Source organism: Pongo pygmaeus, chromosome 8 (assembly GCF_028885625.2).
Source record: "Pongo pygmaeus isolate AG05252 chromosome 8, NHGRI_mPonPyg2-v2.0_pri, whole genome shotgun sequence".
NCBI classification, from domain to species: Eukaryota; Metazoa; Chordata; class Mammalia; order Primates; family Hominidae; genus Pongo; species Pongo pygmaeus.
In genome coordinates this window covers 74592769-74611042 of record NC_072381.2, presented here as the reverse complement: position 1 = coordinate 74611042, position 18274 = coordinate 74592769, and the positions used below count along the sequence as shown (strand labels likewise).

Sequence of the window (18274 nt, the reverse complement as noted above, 5' to 3'; positions counted from 1 at the left end):
CATTTGGAGCACTGAAAACGATTTTTAATTCAAAAACTTTCCAAAGGACATGACATATGGGAGGAACAAGTGCATCCATAAATCCTGAAATGAATAGGGAACACAAAGTCCAGTTCTCTAGTTCATAATCATCCTCCAGGGTTAGAGAAAGAAGAAAACTGAGGAAATTCCCCTTAATTCTTAACCATAGAGCAGAGGGAAGGAATATAGGCAGCTGTCAGATACAAGGTGTCTTTGAATAAACAAGTTTTGATAGTAATAGGTTTCTTGAATGATACAAATAAATCGTCCCTCATAGTTCATATCCATAGATACCTATTTATGGCAGAGTAGGATGAAGCAAACTTTCCTCTAAGGCATAGAAGAAAGATAATTCACTGCTCTAAAGCCTCCCAAAAAGAGATGTTTAAGAAAATCATACCAGTATCATCCTGCTTTTGACTATGTAATTACTGCAAACAAGAACCCAGTTTCCTCATAACCCAATAATTTCTTCAAGTCAAAAGTAGTGGTTTTCCATTCAAGTGGTGGTGGTAACAAAATCACTGTCTTATGAATATACAATAACTTACATATATTGTATTATTTATTTTTTTGAGATGGGAGTCTCACTCTTTCGCCCAGGCTGGAGTGCAGTGGTATGATCTCAGCTCACTGCAACCTCTGCCTCCTGGGTTCAAGCGATCCTTTTGCCTCAGCCTTCTGGGTAGTTGGAATTACAGGCATGCACCACCATACCCAGCTAATTTTTTTTTGTATTTTTAGTAGAGACGGGGTTTCACCATGTTGGCCAGGTTGGTCTCAAACTCCTGACCTCAAGTGATCCGCTCGCCTCACCACCCAAAGTGCTAGGATTACAGGCGTGAGCCATCACGCCCAGCCCATATTGTATAATTTAAACAATACATAAATCTTGGAAAACTATCAGGGCTGGTATTTCAATCCTTATAGATAATTCTTCATTTGCATATAGGATAAAGAAAAAGACTTCTTCAAAATCACAGTGGTAGGAAGCAACACAGAGGGGTTAGAAATACGGTCTTTTTGATTCCTAGTCCAGCGCCTATAACATAATACTATATGTGATCTAGAATATGAACTTCTAGATCTAGGGGCATAAAATAAAATCAAACCCCCTTCTAAACAGATTATACTACTATATCTGCTGATATAAATGTGGACATTCATTTTTCCAGTCTATGAAAAGGGGCAAAATACCGACTATATAGGGTTTTAAAGTTAAATATATCTAAAGAGTATTCACATGAACTACAGACAAAGGAGGTTCTAGTGGTTAGCAAGCAATAAATGTTATTTTCCCTTCCCCTTCAACTATCAAGATGTGAAGATTCTAGTATTTAGAATGAGTCCATCAAAAAGGTCTTTGAAGATGAAACTCTATCAAGTTCTTCCTTAGTTGAGACTGAAGTTACTGAGCTAGGCAGGTAATTCAACTTACTTGCTTAAGTCCTGCCTATAGGTTGAAAGAAAAAAATGTTCAATTTCCCCCCTTCTCTGCCCCTTCCATTTTCTCGAGGTAAAAGACACAGCTAAGAAAAAAAAGTACTTTTTAAAGGGGGGAATAAAGATAAGCAGATAACGAAAGCACAGAATGAGTAATTATTTGGTAATAGGGTCCAGCTGAAAAGGGATTGGTCACCAAAGTAGTAGGACGAAGTCCAGAGAAAAGAAACAATCTAATTAATCTCTTGAATCCTCGGCAAACAGTACACAGAAAGGCAGAGACCCATCTCATGAAGTTAGAGATTCTTCTTAATAACTGTTTACTGCAGACCTGGACCCTGATATGCTAAAAGAAAGCCCTGTTCTGGGTAAAGGCAAACAAAAGAATGACCTGTTTCCCTAGGAAATACATGGCTATGATTTCGTCAATCAAAATGAAGAGAAATGAGTTGTTTTTCTAGGAATCTTGGACATACTAAATACCAAAGAAAAAAGTAAGTCCAGAAAGTTAAGTAGTTGAGAAAAATACCCAGGAGCTTCACTAAAATAGGAAAATAAATGGCCAGTAAAGGCTCGTTCTTAGACAAAGAACAGATGGATTATCTCCTTTATCCCTTTATTATTTACCTTAGCACTAGGCAAGAGGGTCTGAAAATGCAAAGAAGCTGTTAAGGAGAAGAAACTAAAGATTAAAGGTTCATGTGGGTTTTTTAGTCATTCCATAGGTTAGAAACATATGCTTCTCCCTTAGGTCATGTCTCATCTAAATAGCAACTTGAGAAAACCAAATGGCATAACAGAGATATACCTACCAACTGTCAGGGATGAAAATCCATCTTTAATGAAACGCTCAGAGTCTACTTCTCCATATAACTTTGAACTGCTACAAGTGTAAAGGGTACTATTTGTTACACTGAGAAGAAGGGCAGGGAAGAACAATAGGCAAATTAATGAATTACATATGGTTCCAATTTTAAATTAGTCGTTTGTTTCAAATGAAATGTTCTACTTTGAGGCCATTAGTACTCTACAGCAAAAGAACACAAGTTTAAATGTTATTAATTACAACTAGGACCCAATCTCTTTCACAAGATAACCACTTATAGCTAACAAAAACCATATAATGCAAACTAACAAATTATATTCTTCATAAGGAAATATAAGGAGAATTCTAACTCATTAGTATGTTATTGTTCTGCCCAACTGTGGATAAGTTATCTATACATGCCTAACAAAGTCAGATAAGACCAGAGCTCCAAAGGACAGGTTTATTACTTCTTTTAAGAGAAAGTATAGATAACTTTTCCAAATTTCTATAATATGCATTGTTTTTGCCAATCTAAATCTTTAATAGATTAATGTTAAAATGAACATTATCAATCTGTTAATAGGAATGGGGAAAGAGGAAAATAAAGGAATGATTGGACATACCCTATGTAGTATTTCTAAAACCTTTAATGCAGTATGAAGAAAACTGTTGAAAATTCTTCTTTCAGAAGGGGGAATACCGATCTTGTAGAGTTTCAAAAGATGTACCACAACTTCCTTAAAAAGTTCTACTATCTTGAGGAATAGTGGAGGTTCAAGTACTGACCACCAGTTTTCTGTTATTAAAAAGTGAACATGCAAATAAAATGAATTTTTAAAAAAATCACAATTTTCAAAATCATACTGACTTTTTTTCTGAAACAGTAGTTGTTAACCCTTAGAAAACCCCAGAAAGATGCATATAACACAATATCTTATGTAACATTTCTAAGGTTTATAAAACTCCCCCAGACCAAGTTAAACAATATTGTCCTAAAAGCTCTCAAAAGCAAAAATAAAGTGTGAAAGTCTTGTTGAATTTATATTCTTGGTTTCCTAAGTTATATTAAAAACTCACCACTCTACCTAATATTAAAACCAGTTTTTAAAAAATGTTTTGAAAATTACAATTTCAATTTTTAAACAAAACATCCTTTAAATTATATTGCTCTAATACTAAAGGATCTAAGTTTTATCTTTCAATTTAATATATGGTTGAAATATTGTGAACTACTACCTTTAAAATGCAAGGTACTCCTGAAGATCAAATACAGAAGCTGAACAATGTAAAGTGTAACATATGGGTCCTTCCCCACATTCACTATTTGTAGTTACTAAGTACAAACACTTCAATCCTATGAAGCAGGCAGAAAGAATACAAAAACTTCTGACAACAGGAAAGCAATACTCTTTTCAGTCCCTGCTTGACTCTTTTTCCCTCAGATTCCCATATTCTACCCCTTGCTTGTTGCTTCCTCCATTTACCCTCAGCCTTAAAGTTCTGGTACTGATATTATTACTTCTATACATCTCAGCTCCACATATCTAACAAATACCATTAGAAAGAAAAGCACTCGGTTAAATGTAGCAAAAAAAGTATAAAGGCCAGGAGACAGAGAGAAAATCTAGACAATTAGAAAAATTAAAGTGAGAAAACTTTAGGCCAAAAAACCAGAACGGTAAGAGATAGAAGTGCAAGATCAGATGAGCAATAAAATCTAGTCTACAGGCAGAAAAATAAAATCAAATATCATGAAATTAGCAAGTGAAGGAAACACAAGATAAAGGGCTTATATCAGGGTTCCAAGAAGATTTAAAGCCCATGTTTGTTCAGTTTTAATTGTTCCTCCTCCTTTACTTCTTTAATAGCAAGATTATACTAAAGGCGATGAGGGAAAGGAATACAGGTAACAGTTTTTAACTTTCCTAATACTGTCTCTGCTGTTATGTTTAATTAAACTTCTATATCTAACATGTTTTTCTTTCAACTCCAACAACTAGAACCAAAAGACTAGACAAAAGCAAGAAAAGGAAAAACAGGTTCATTTTTCCCTAAGACAGTGTCAAATAAGCAGGGCAGCAGAACTGCAAATGGCAAAAGAACTTATGAGCATTTTCATTTAAAGAGAAAAGGTTTCAAAAGAAAAAATATTAGAATTCTTACCAAGTACTTTCAGTGGTGCCTTTTCTAGGTTCACAAGAGCTGTACCAAAGGGAATTGCTATTGTTGTGAAATTGTTGGAATCACTCATCAGGGGACATTCTGGTAGAGTAAGATAAAACCTCAATGCTTCAACATCAGGTAAGGAGCTAGTCAGTTTAGGAATAAGATTCTTTTCCAAACTAGCTGCCACCTATATTTTGACAAAAAGTAAAACCTACTTCATTTAAAATGAATACACTTTAAAAAAAAAAAAAAAAAAAAAAAAGGAAGGCAGGAAGAAAAGAAAGAAAAGGAAAATTTTGCACTACAGCAAATATGAAATGGTGAAGAAGAAAAAAGAAAGACAATGTCTTACAATGAATATACTTTGGAGCACAATGAAAATTAATGCCTAAGCATTGCTTGGAGAATTTTAAAAATCACGTGTACAAGTCTCAATTTAAACTCTCTACCTCTATAACTATATACAAACTTAAGCAACATGGTAATGTTAAGTAATTCAGGGTCTGCTTCAAACATCTGCAAAGATTTATAGATCTTTGACAGCTAAATTACAAATGCTTTAAAATAAAATCTTATTTTAAAAGCACATCATAAGAGTCTGTGAAACTGCAAAGTAAATTAGGCTATAAACGTATAACATAAAACAAAACAAAACAAAATCAACAGATAATACTGTAAATATAATACTTTAAAAACAGACCTGCTGAGATATCTGCGGATGATCAGGTTGTATAAGTTTGTGGAATAAAAGCCTAGCAGCATTCATATCAACCCCTGAAAATCTGGTACCTGTTCTATAGTGATCATCATTGCTAAAAAACAGAAAAGAAAAAAAAATAGAATAAAAATTTAAAATTATTTCATTTTTTAATTTGATATACTATTTAAGACAATAAATTTGAAAATTTCAACATATTAAAGAATTGCCACTTACCTAACAGCTAAAAAACTTCCATTTAGGCAACCAGAGGAAGAAAATGTTCCATCTATCTCACTAAAAAATTTTAAAAAGTTTTTTTTAATCACAGAATTAGAAATTTAATTGTTTACTCTTTCTTAAAAAAATTAAAATGAATAATTAATCTAATATTTAATGCTACAGAGCACTCCTCTAACACCCAATTAGATGAATCAGAATTACATAAACTGCTAAAGACTGATAAAATAATACTTGACAAAGGTATTACTGTTTATTCTAGACTTTCTTAAACATTACTTTCATCCATTTATCAAATGTTATCTGCTTTACAATATGGAATTTTAAAAATTAAGTGTGTATGTTCACGTAAAAAGTTTTTTAATTTAAAAAAATTTTAAACATTTTATATTGGCAGTGAGCCTAATCTGGGATGCCTTTGGGATTTTCAGAAAAACTATAGTTTTGGAGAACAAGCTAGAGAAACAAAACAGCTTTTCAAATACAACCCATCATCCCAAATACCAACAAAAAACAAATAACATTTTAAGTGCTACTAGGCAAGTTAACAAAATATTCAAGAAAGAAATAATATTCAAGTCTTCCAGAAAGTATAAAAGTTAAGATAGTGACCATTATGAAACCAGAAGGAACACATTTCAAGGCCAATCCTAAAATGGCTACATTAAATATTTTATGTTATCATTTAACATATCTCTATGCACATGAAAGAACTACAACTTATACATATTTAATTAAGATCTTTAAAAATATCCATGGATTTTTTTTTTTTGGAGACAAGTTCTCACTTTGTTGCCCAGGCTACAGTGCAATGGTGTTAATCTCAGCTCACTGCAGCCTCGACCTCCTGGGCTCAGCTGATCCTCCCACCTCAGCCTCCCAAGTAGCTGAGACCACAGGTGTGCACCACCACGCCCAGCTAATTGTATTTTTTTGTAGAGACAGGGTTTTGCCATGTTGCCCAGGCTGGTCTCCAATTCCTGGGCTCAGGCAATCTGCCTGGTGCTGGGATTACAGGCATGAGCCACTGTGCCTGGCCCAAAATGCTTTTCTTACTTGGCTATCTCCACAGGAAACCTTCCAGAAGGATAGCTCAGCCATTTCTGAATTAGAGCTTCATTCACTGTCCAGATCTGCTTTGTAGGATCGGGACATCTGAAGTCATCTGGTGGCCCACAGTTCTAAATTTTCAAATAAGATTAGTCAGAGGGAAGAGATATTATATGTAACTCAAAAACCAAGAAATTCCCACCATATATTTGTTTTTTAAACAGAATTAAATCTCTACTGAACACCTGAAACAAAAACCTATCAAATAGATCAGAAAAAACTTATTCTGTAGACTTGAGGGGAAAAAAACTAAGGCAATTACTTTGTAACATATAAAGAACATTAACAATGGGTTTTTAAAATTTGTCAAAATTATTGGAGCTATTTAATTATTTACATGACTATATTATTACCTGGGGACTAGAGTAATGTGAAAAGCTTTGATCTCCCCCTGAGAAAATTCTTTTTACACAGAAATATTCTTCAGAATCTGTAATAAAAATGTAAAAAATTAAAAGCCAAGATTTATATAACATATTTCAGAGCATCAATATGCCATTAGATTTTCACATAATCATCTTATTTAATAAGGCCTCCCATTCATGGAGTTCATGGTATAAAGTGACTTGAAATATTCTGACTGCTATGGGGATGAGACTGACCAAATGATGAACATTAAATGATCCCACAAGCATAAGCAGCATTTGGTGAAGTTTACAAGCCTTTCTTCTGCCCTGCACCAAGAAAAAAAAAGCTTTTTCTAATCTGCATCTCAGTATATTTCAGTTTAAACCAAAGATGATTAAAAAAAAAAATAGAACAAAAGCTACAAAAGATAGCCAGAAGGAAATAAAAATTAAGAGTATTTATTCTTGGCGAGGCACAGTGGCTCACGCCTATAATCCCAGCAATTTGGGAGGCTGAGGTGGGAGGATCATTTGAGGTCAGGAGTTCGAGGCCAGCCTGGCCAATATAGTGAAACCCCATCTCTACTAAAAATACAAAAATTAGCCAGGCGTGGTGGTGTGTGCCTGTAATCCCAGCTACTTGGGAGGCTGAGACAGGAGAATCGCTTGAACCCAGGAGGCGGAGGTTGCAGTGAGCCGAGATCACCCCACTGCACTCCAGCCTGGGCCAGAGAGTAAGACTCCATCTCAAAAAAAAAAAAAAAAAGAATATTTATTATTCAACTGGGCTACAGTGGCATGTGTCTGTAGTCCCAGCTACTTGGGAGGGTGAGGCAGGAGGATGGCTTGAGCCCAGTTCAAAGCTGCAGTATGCTATGACTGCATCTGTGACTAGCCACTGCACTCCAGCAAGCAACATAGCAAGACCCATCTCTTAAAAAAAAAAAAAAAACTTATTCTTAAAAAGAAACAGCAAACAAAAATTAAAACTTCTGGAGTAAATATTTCATAATGCAAAACTTTTTTGTTCAATATAGGTGTACAAGATAATACATACAGCTCTTTGTTGGCAGCTATTTGTCAGTAAAAACCAAATTAGGCCCCAAAGTGAATACATTAATAAGCAAATTTATTAGGAATAAAGAAAGGGCAACAAAGTTTCTTTTGAAAAAGATATTCCAGGCCTCCTTTTTTTTCTTTCCTTCTGCTCCCCAAACTGGAAAGAGTATCTATTACCAAAAATATTGCTGGGCTAGTACATAGTCTATCCCTGTTATCCTACTCCCATCCCTTAGTTGACTAATTCTTCACCTTGTATTATTTGTGACCATGGATGCTATAGAATTATCCATTCTTTTCAAGGAAATGACCACATGTTAATTTCCTTGATTATTCCCTACAAGCAAGCAAGCACAATGTTTTATTTGTAAAAGAAATCAGTAAATACCTGTCCATACAAATATACAATTGTTATCTAGGTTATACCAAAAATGAGCTTCAGAGTTTAGAACAATAATTTGATAATTACTATCAAATTTTCCGTAAGTCACAAGAATATCCTAAGGCCAAAAACAACTTTTAAGAATAGAATAAAAGGGTAAATCTTTATTAAATAAGCCAATTATTCAACCTAAAATCTTTTTTCTAAATAATTCTCACAAATCTATATGGAATTGCTCATTTCCTCAAAAGATTTAGCAGGATGTTATTTATTTACTCTTAAAATGTGATTGTGCCCTCTATAAACAATTCCCTACAAGATGGTTGACTAAACTACAGTACATGAATGGGTTTCTGGAGGCTATGAGTTAGGTACCAAAAGTTAAGTTTCCTTAATTTCCTTTTTTTATTTTTATTTATTTCTTTTTATTTATTTATTTTTTGAGACAGAGTTTCACTCTTGTTGCCCAGGCTGAAGTGCAGTGGCGTGATCTTGGTTCACCGCAATCTCCACCTCCCAAGTTCAAGCGATTGTCCCACCTCAGCCTCCCAATTAGCTGGGATTACAGGCATGGGCCACCACACCTGACTAATTTTTTACTTTTAGTAGAGACGGGGTTTCTCCATGTTGGTCAGGCTGGTCTCGAAGTCCCAACTTCAGGTGATCCGCCCACCTCGGCCTCCCAAAGTGTTCGGATTACAGGCGTAAGCCACTACACCTGGCCTTATTTTTATTTTTTGAGACAGGTCTCACTCTGTTGCCCGGGTTGGAGTGCAGTGGCATGATCTCAGCTTACTGCAACCTCAGCCTCCCGAGTAACTGAGATTACAGGCGCCCACCACCACGTCTAATTTTTGTATTTAGTACAGATGGGGTTTCACCATTTTGGTCAGGCTGGTCTCGAACTCCTGACCTCAAGTGATCTGCCCACCTCAGCCTCCCAAAGTGCTGGGATTACAGGTGTGAGCCACTGCGTCCTATCCTTAATTTCCTTTTAATCACTACTCAAAAAAGTTTGAGAAACCTAGTCATTTGTCCTGTACAACTTTATGCAGACTGGATTTTGCTGACTTTATCTTTGTGGTTTCTCCTAACATTTGGCTTGGTCTTCTGTTCTGCAAATTGGTGGTTGAATCTAGACAGGTTTCAATCACCGTTTGATTATTTCAGTAAAACTACTACATGGAGGCAGAAGAGTAGTTCCATCAGGAAACACATAATTCCTTTGAGAAGAATTTTCACTGAGTTCTTTTTTGTGGTGGTAGCAGGCATTGATGCTCATTCACTGTAGGTTGAAAAATGACGTGTTACCATTACTTCATATTGTAGCTGAAGCATTAGTTTCTCCCTATCTATTATATAGTTACCTTATAACAGGAGAGGATTAATGCTTGATCTATTACAATTATTTACTATCCTCTTGCTTTTCAAATTTGCATTTCTTTGATACTAAAGAGGGTAACAATTTTTGCATGTTTCTTAGTAATATAAATTTCTTCTTTTAGGAACTTCCATTAATTTCCTTTATTTATTGTTTGTCTTATTTATCTATTAGCTGTCTTGGTTTTTTTTGTTTTTCATTAATATGTGTGGGCACTTTAGATATTCAGGATATTAACCTTAGGTTGTAACTGCTACAAATATTTTTTCCAAATAATTATTTGCTTAATTTTGACTCACAGAACATTTACTTTCCCATTTAAACAAATTTATCTAATTCTTTTATAACTTTCATAGCATAAATGCTGAGAAAGGCTTTTCCCATCCTCAACTCATATCTTCTTGTCTTAAGAAGTATTTACTCTTTAATTTATTTATAGTTTATCTTAGTGCATATTGTGACATTAGGATCTAAACTGACCTTTTTGTCCCCAATTTTCATGTGTCAAGTAATTTTCCCCCCTTATCTAAAGAACAGTAATGCCTTGTTTCAATGTGTATGAATAGGCATCATATCTTCCACCTGTAATACATACTCTAAACAATTTTGCCACTCTTTCTCTATCTGAAAGTGTCCTTAAAATTCCTCTCCGCTGGGCACAGTAGCTCACATCTGTAATCCCAGCACTTTGGGAAGCCAAGGTAGGAGGATCACTTGAGCCCAGGAGTTCAAGACCAGCCTGAACAACATGGCAAGACCTCGCCTCTACAAAAAAAAAATTAAAAACTAGTTAGGCGTGGTGGCGCATGCCTGTAGTCTGAGCCCAAGAGGTCGAGGGTGGAGTGAGCTGTGATCACGCCACTGCAATCCAGCCTGGGCAGCCTTCGTCTTCTTCTTTACAAAATACATTGTCAGGGAAAATTTTGAAGACCCTGAAATAGAGCCCCCTGCCCCACAAAAAACAGTCTTGATTAGTGCACTGTTTAGGATTATCTCCACCTTTCACTGTCTTTGAGCTATTCACAATTCTGTAAATTGTACTTCTACTTAGAAGCAAAACAGTGATAGAGCTACAACTGTGTATGTGCTTTTGTTTAACAAGGAAAATGAGTAGTTTTGATGGTCTCTGAGCCCCTTTCCACTCTTAGCACTTATTCAGGACTCCAAAGGGCTTTGTTTACATGGGTTAAAATCATTAATACTTAACGTATTAGAACTTAAAATTGAGAAACTTAAAAAATACTTTTTTATTTGAAGATGAGCAATATTGAGTGCACTACATTTAGCATAGAAAACATCTTAGTATTAATATGAAAATCATTTTGACTGGCCGGGCACAGTGGCTCACACCTGTAATCTCAGCACTTTGGGAGGCTGAGGTGGGTGGATCACAAGGTGAGAAGATCGAGACATACAGTGAAACCTCGTCTCTACTAAAAATAAAAAAATAAATAAAATAAAAATTAGCCGGGCGTGGCAGCGGGTGCCTATAGTCCTGGCTACTTGGGAGGCTGAGGCAGGAGAATGGCGAGAACCCAGGAGGCAGAGCTTATAGTGAGCAGAGATCGCTCCACTGCACTCTAGCCTGGGTAACAGAGCAAGACTCCGTCTCAAAGAAAAAAAAAAAAGAAAATCATTATGACTTCAAGAACCCTCTCAGATAGAAATACTGAACTCAAGCAAAATGTCACTTTGTTGCAGAATATTAAAGAGCATAACTAAAGATACAACTGGGGAAATGAATTTTATTTTCCTCAGTTTATAGCTGAGTCTGAAAGAAGCTATAAAATGGTTAACATCTTAGCAAAGTTCACTCAATTTAGAAGGACCTGCTCCCTTGGTTTACTGATAAATACCTATAATATAAAATGTTATTCTTTACTTTTTGTGTAATCTGCTAGATAGCAAATAATCTGTTTTATTAAAATAATATTCTATGCTTTATGTTGTCTTTATTGTCCTTTAAATTTAAGAGGAAAAAAGAACAAAGGCTCCTGACTTACCAAAGAGCTAAAGTTCTTTTCAATCATATTATCATCTATATTTATTTTTATTTATTGTCACTGCAGTAAAATAGGTAACTATTATTTCTCAAGCACCTATGATTATATCTTAATGAAGTATCCACATTTCCTCTCATACTTATTTGATTTTTGCCTTCCTGTGATGAGCTGAACTGTATCCCCTACCCAAATAGATCTGTTTGAAGCTTTAACTTCAAACCCCGAGTACCTCAGAATGTGACTGTATTTGGAGATAAGGGCATTAAAGAGGTGATTATTAAAATTAGTCTTTATTTATTTTATTTACTATCCTCTTGCTTTTCAAATTTGCATTTCTTTGATACTAAAGAGGGTAATAATTTCTGCATGTTTCTTAGTAACATAAATTTCCTCTTTTTGGAAATTAGGCCCTAATCCACCACGACCTGTGCTCTTGTAAGAGGCGGAAGAAACACAGTCGGCCCTCCGTATCCATAGGTTCCATATTTGCAGATTCAACCAACCATGCATGGATAGAAAATATTTTTCTTTGTTCATTTGTTTTTGAGACAAAGTCTCGCTCTGTCGCCAGGCTGGAGTGCAGTGGTGTGATCTTGGCTCACTGCAACCGCCTCCCGGATTCAAGCAATTCTCCTGCCTCAACCTCTTGAGTAGCTGGGACTATAGGTGTGGGCCACCATGCCTAGCTAATTTTTGTATTTTTAGTAGAGACAGGGTTCCACCATGTTGGCCAGGATGGTCTTGATCTCTTGACCTTGTGATCCACCTGCCTCGGCCTTCCAAAGTGCTAGGATTACAGGCGTAAGCCACTGTATCTGGCTGGAAAATTTTTTTTTTAAGAAACCCTAAAAGTTCCCAATAAATAATAATAATACAATTAAAAATCATACAGGCCAGGCATGGTTGCTCACGCCTGTAATCCCAGCATTTTGGGAGGCCAAGGCAGGCAGATCACCTGAGGTCAGGAGTTTGAGACCAGCCTGGCCAAAATGGTGAAACCCCATCTCTACTAAAAATACAAATATTAGCTGGGTGTGGTGGCACTGCTTGTAATTCCAGCTACTCAGGAGGCTGAGGTAGGAGAATTGCTTGAATCCAGGAGGCAGAGGCTGCAGTGAGCCGAGATCCTGCCACTGCATTACAGCCTATGCAAAAGAGTGACACTCCACCTCAATAAAAAAAAAAAAAAAAAAAAAAAAAAAGAGTATAGTACTATCCAGTTCTAATTTCAGTTATTATTTAAAATGTTTTCTGGCACAACCTTACTGCTCTAATTCTCACTTATGCCAGTGGTTCTCTAACCTTACTGTTTCTAATCCACATATTCTATGCCAGTAGTTCTCAAAAGGGGATGTTCTTCAGGCTTACCCATGGAGTTGTTTTTTTCATGATGGAGTTTCGCTCTTGTCGCCCAGACTTAAGTGCAATGGCGCAATCTCAGCTCACTGCAACCTCCTCCTCCTGGGTTCAAGCGATTCTCCTGCCTCAGCCCCAACGAGTAGCTGGGACTACAGGTGTGCGCCACCATGCCCGGCTAATTTTTATATTTTTAGTAGAAACGGGGTTTCACTATGTTGGTCTCAAACTCCTGACCTCAGGTGATCCACCCATCTCGGCCTCCCATAATGCTGGGATTACAGGCATGAGCCACTGTGCCTGGCTCCCATGGAGTTTTATAAAAATAAAATAAAAAATAAAAATATGTCTAGGCTTGATCCTAGACTTGCTGGTTCTTTTGATATTCTTGTGTATACCTGGTATGTTAGATCTCAAGATTATTAAGTTGTATCTCAAGATTTTGTTTTTGTCTATAAATGGTTATGCTCAGCTATATTTACATATCAGATATAAGAGTCACTGAGTTCCTTGAAAATAGGCCTAATCATCATCTTTGGAAACATTATTATTCTTACTCTGAATCTTCATCAGATCATATCATTTGATAATTATCAGTAATAAACTAGCCACAGTTATTTTAGGCCTCTGTCACCTATTAACCAGAGCAGTTTTTGTCTGCTCTGATGCTTGCCTGAAGACTCTCTCTCCTACAAGCTACAGGCCAGTTTGTGTTTTCAACAAAGGAGTCTCAGAGCCCTATTAAAAGGATTCCAACAGGTATGTGAAACAATGTATACATCAAAGAAAAGACACTTGGGTATAGGGTTCTGAAGAGATCTCTCTTACATAACTTTCAAAACGTAGCAGTGAAGTACATTAGGATTCCTCATATTCTTTTTTGTTAGGTGAGAAACAGACATTTCATGAAACTGCTAACCCAAGGTCCAGCAGAATAAGAATTCATTACATAAGAATGAATTGATGAAGAAAAATTTATTATGGTTACATGTTTGAATAATGTTTAATTTTGATTTTGTGCTCATTTTTCCTTTCTAAAGTTATCCACAATTCCATAAACTCTGCTTGGGTAAACTAAAAGGAATTATTTACAAATGCTACCTGATTCTCACTGACGCCCAGAATTCCATCTCTTACTAAGTCTCCCTTCCTTTATTAGTAATATAGTTATTTATAAAGGTTCAATAAGAATATGTCCCCTTTCCTACTAGAATATAATGTAAAAAAAATCTATTATGCAACCAAAGACTTATCTGAAGTGTTATATTTGAGAACGACGGTTACTTAATCAGGTATGACAAGTCACTTCTTTTTCTTTTGTAGAGACAGGGTCTTGCTATGTTGCTCAGGCTGGTCTTGGACTCCTATCCTCAAGCAATCCTCCCGCCTCAGCCTCTCAAAGTGCTGGGATTACAGGTGGAAGCCATCACACCAGCCAATAAGTCATCTGAAGGAACAAAATTTGCCTGTACTAACAGGGGCAATGCTGAGGATACCCTCTGTGCAGTAAAGGTTAGCTCAGCAGGTCTGGGGTATTCCTATGGATTGAACTGGGTCTCCTAAAACTTTGCATATTGGGCAAGGCACGGTGGCTCATGCCCGTAATCCCAGCACTTTGAAGGCCCAGGCAGGCACACTGCTTGAGCTCAGAAATTGGAGAACACCCTGGGCAACATGGTAAAACCCCATCTCTACAAAAAATACAAAAAGTTAACTGGATGTGGTGGCATGCACCTGTAGTCCCAGCTACTCAGGAGGCTGAGATGGGAGGATCACTTGAGTCTGGGAGGTGGAGGCTGCAGTGAGCCAAGGTCATGCCATTGCACTCCAGCCCAGGCGACAGAGCCAGACCCTGTCTCAAAAAAAAAAAAAAATGTATGTTGAAACCCTAATCCCCAATATTTCAGAATATGATCTTATTTGGAAATAAGGTCACTGCAGATATAATTAGTTAAGGTCATAATGGAGTAGGGTAGGTCCATAACCCAATATGTTTTGTGTCCTTATAAAAGGGGGAATTTGGACGCAGACACGTACAGAGAGAAGGCCAAGGTCTACAAGTGAAGGAATGCCAAAGGTTGACAGCAAACCACCAGAAACTAGGAAAGAAACATGTAACAGATTCTTCTTACAGCCTTCAGAAGGAAGCAACTCTAAATATGGACTTCTAGTCTGCAGAATAGTGAGCCAATAAATTTGTATTGTTCAAGCCACCGAGTTTGTGGTAGTTTGTTACAAGCAACTCTAGCAAACTAATATAGTTGTTTAAACTTTACACATTTTAAAGAAAGGTGTGCCCCTTGCCTGGCTCCAGGGAAATAATAATCTCTAAACCAAAGGAATATTCTGGCTGTTAAAAATGTCCTTTTGTCAGCTGGGTGCAGTGGCTCATATGTGTAATCCCAGCACTTTGGGATGTCGAGGCAGGAGGATCACTTGAATCCAGGAGTTCAACACTAGCTTGGGCAACATAGTGAGACCCCGTCTCTACAAAAAAATTTAAAAATTAGCTGAGTGTGGTAGCAAACACCTGTAGTTCCAGCTACTTAGGAGGCTGAGGTGAAAGGACTGCTTGAGCCTGGGAGGCTGAGGTTGCAGTGAGCTGTGATCACGTCACAGCACTCTAGCCTGGGCAACAGAGTGAGACCTTGTATTTAAAAAAAAAAAAAAAAAAAAAAATTCCTCTTGTTTACCCATGGCATTGGCCACACAGATAGTTTATGATTAAAATGTAATTCATGCTGGGGGCCATGGGTTTAACCTCTGGATGGGCTAGAATTGGTAAATTAAATTCACATGTAACTAGTTTTTATCCTATACAGCTTGAGTACAGTACAAAAAGATTATCAATTTTTACACAATTTTTTATCATAAAATATACATAAAATTTACAATTTTAACCATTTTAACTGCACAATTTAGTGGTAGCAAGTATATTCACAATGTTGTGCAACTATCACCACTAATCATTTCTAGAACTTCATCTTCTAAACAGAAACCCATTAAACAGAAACTGTCCATTCCCTCCTTCCTCTAGGAACTAGTAACCACTATTTCTGTCTCTATGAATTTGGTTGTTCTAGGTACCTCTTATCAGTAGACTCATATGATATTTGTCCTTTTGTGTCTGTCTTTCACCCAGACACAAAAGGACATACAGATTCATACATGTTCATACAGATTCATACATGTTGCATAATGTATGAGAATTTCATTACTTTCTATGGCTGAATACTATTCCACTGTAGAGGTATGAATATATTTTTTCATTCATTCATCTGCTGATGGACATGGGTTGTTTCCACCTTTTGGCTATAATGTATCACAATTTTTTGATGAAACTAAATTGCAGCAAAAACGACTGATTTTAAAACACCAACTCCTTCCCCATTCTAATGCAAATAATCTCAAGGTCTACAGTTTTGAAGGTGCCAAAATGCATTCCTAAGTAATGGTGACCTTTGTTAAATATGAGCATAAGTGAAAAAGCCTTTTAATTATTAAAAAAAATCATCAAGTTTATTTACAATAAAAAGCACTGGACCTTTACAAATGTCAACCTTCATAGTATCCTCGTCACTGTGAATAGATAAAATCTATTAACACACACATGTGACTCAACTTTTGCATGACTTTACAGAAAATCAGGATTCTGGTTTCCATCAATAGATAAACAAGAAGACAATTCTGAGGAAGTCTGGGATAGTAAAAAATATATATGAAAAGAAGGACATTTTGGTTTCAGGTTGTCAAAAAAATGAATGAGAAAACAGCATTCAAATATTTCCAACTAAGTAGTAAATTAATATCAATGAAAAAATAATCAGCTCTGCAAGAATAATAGATAAAAAATAGGTATATACAAGTTTGGCTAAAGCAGCATGGATATAAAAGGCAAATTTAAAACGTTTAATTTTTTAAAATTTGTACTTTTTTTTTTTTTTTTTGAGATGGAGTCTCACTTTGTCACCAAGGCTGGAGTGCAGTGGCGCAATCTCAGCTCACTGCAACCTCTGCCTCCTGGGTTCAAGCGATTCTCCTGTCTCAGCCTCCTGAGTAGCTTGGACTACAGGTGTCTGCCACCACACCTAGCTAATTTTTTGTATTTTTAGTACAGACGGAGTTTCACCAAGTTGGCCAGGCTGGTCTCAAACTCCTGACCTCAAGTGATCCGCATACCTTGGCCTCCCAAAGTGCTGGGATTACAGGCCTGAGCCACCGTGACTGGCCTTATTTTAATTTTTATGAGTACACAGTAGGTATATATATTTATGGGATACATGAGACATTTTGATACAGGCATACAGTGTGTAAAAATCACATGAGAATAAATGGAGTATCCATCCCCTCAAACACTTATCATTTCTTTGTGTTACAAATGTTCCAATAATACATTGTTATTTTAAAATGTACAATAAATTATTCTCAACTGTAGTCACTCTGTTGTGCTATGAAATATTAGACTTTATTCATTCTATTAACTATATTTTTGTACCTTTTTTTTTTTTTTTGAGACGGAGTCTTGTTCTGTCACCTAGGCTCAAGTGCAGTGGCTCACTTGGCTCACTGCAAGCTCCGCCTCCCAGGTTCACGCCATTTTCTTGCCTCAGCCTCCCGAGTAGCTGGGACTACAGGCCTGCAGGCGCCTGCCACCATGCCTGACTAATTTTTTTTTTGTATTTTTAGTAGAGACGGGGTTTCACTGTGTTAGCCAGGATGGTCTCGATCTCCTGACCTCATGATCTGCCTGCCTCGGCCTCCCAAAGTGCTGGGATTACAGGCGTGAGCCACCCGCACCCTGCCATTTTTGTACTTATTAACTATCCTCACTTCCTCCCCTTACCCCACTACCCTTCCCAGCCTCTGTTAACCATCATTCTATTCTCTATCTCTGTGAGTACAACTGTTTCAATTTCTAGCTTCCACCAACAAGTGAGAACATGTGACTGTCTTTCTGTGCTGGCTATTTCACTTAACATAACGTCCTCCAGTTCTCGTACTGTTGCAAATGACAGGATCTCATTCTTTTTTATGGCTGAATAGTATTCCATTGTGTATATATACACATTTTCTTTATCCATGTCTGTTGATGAACACTTAAATTGATTCCAAATACTGGCTATTATGAATAGTGCTGCAATAAACACGAGAGTACAGATACCTCTGTGATGTACAGATTTCCTTTCTTTTGGGTATACACCCAGCAATGGATCATATGGTAGTTCTATTTTTAGTTTTTTTTAAGGAATCTCCATACTGTT

The 18274-nt window shown here is 36.6% G+C and overlaps 1 protein-coding gene across 16 annotated transcripts in view; it reads right to left on the bottom strand.

The window, feature by feature from the left end:
* The window catches only part of HERC4 (HECT and RLD domain containing E3 ubiquitin protein ligase 4), a 153913-nt gene that overhangs the window by 65059 nt on the left and 70580 nt on the right, over positions 1 to 18274 (bottom strand). For 13 of the 16 annotated variants that reach the window (XR_010127504.1, XM_054436715.2, XM_054436713.2 and 10 more), the window contains 6 exons: positions 6839 to 6915; positions 6432 to 6556; positions 5373 to 5432; positions 5139 to 5250; positions 4436 to 4625; positions 2896 to 3068 (listed from right to left, as the gene is read on the bottom strand). Coding sequence is in view for 15 of the 16 variants with exons in the window: in XM_054436715.2 (XP_054292690.1) it covers positions 2896 to 3068; positions 4436 to 4625; positions 5139 to 5250; positions 5373 to 5432; positions 6432 to 6556; positions 6839 to 6915 (737 nt within the window). In the remaining variant the exon portion in view is untranslated. The remainder of the gene's footprint in view (positions 1 to 2895; positions 3069 to 4435; positions 4626 to 5138; positions 5251 to 5372; positions 5433 to 6431; positions 6557 to 6838; positions 6916 to 18274) is intronic. The other 3 variants (XM_063670566.1, XM_063670567.1, XM_063670568.1) reach the window with 1 other exon arrangement.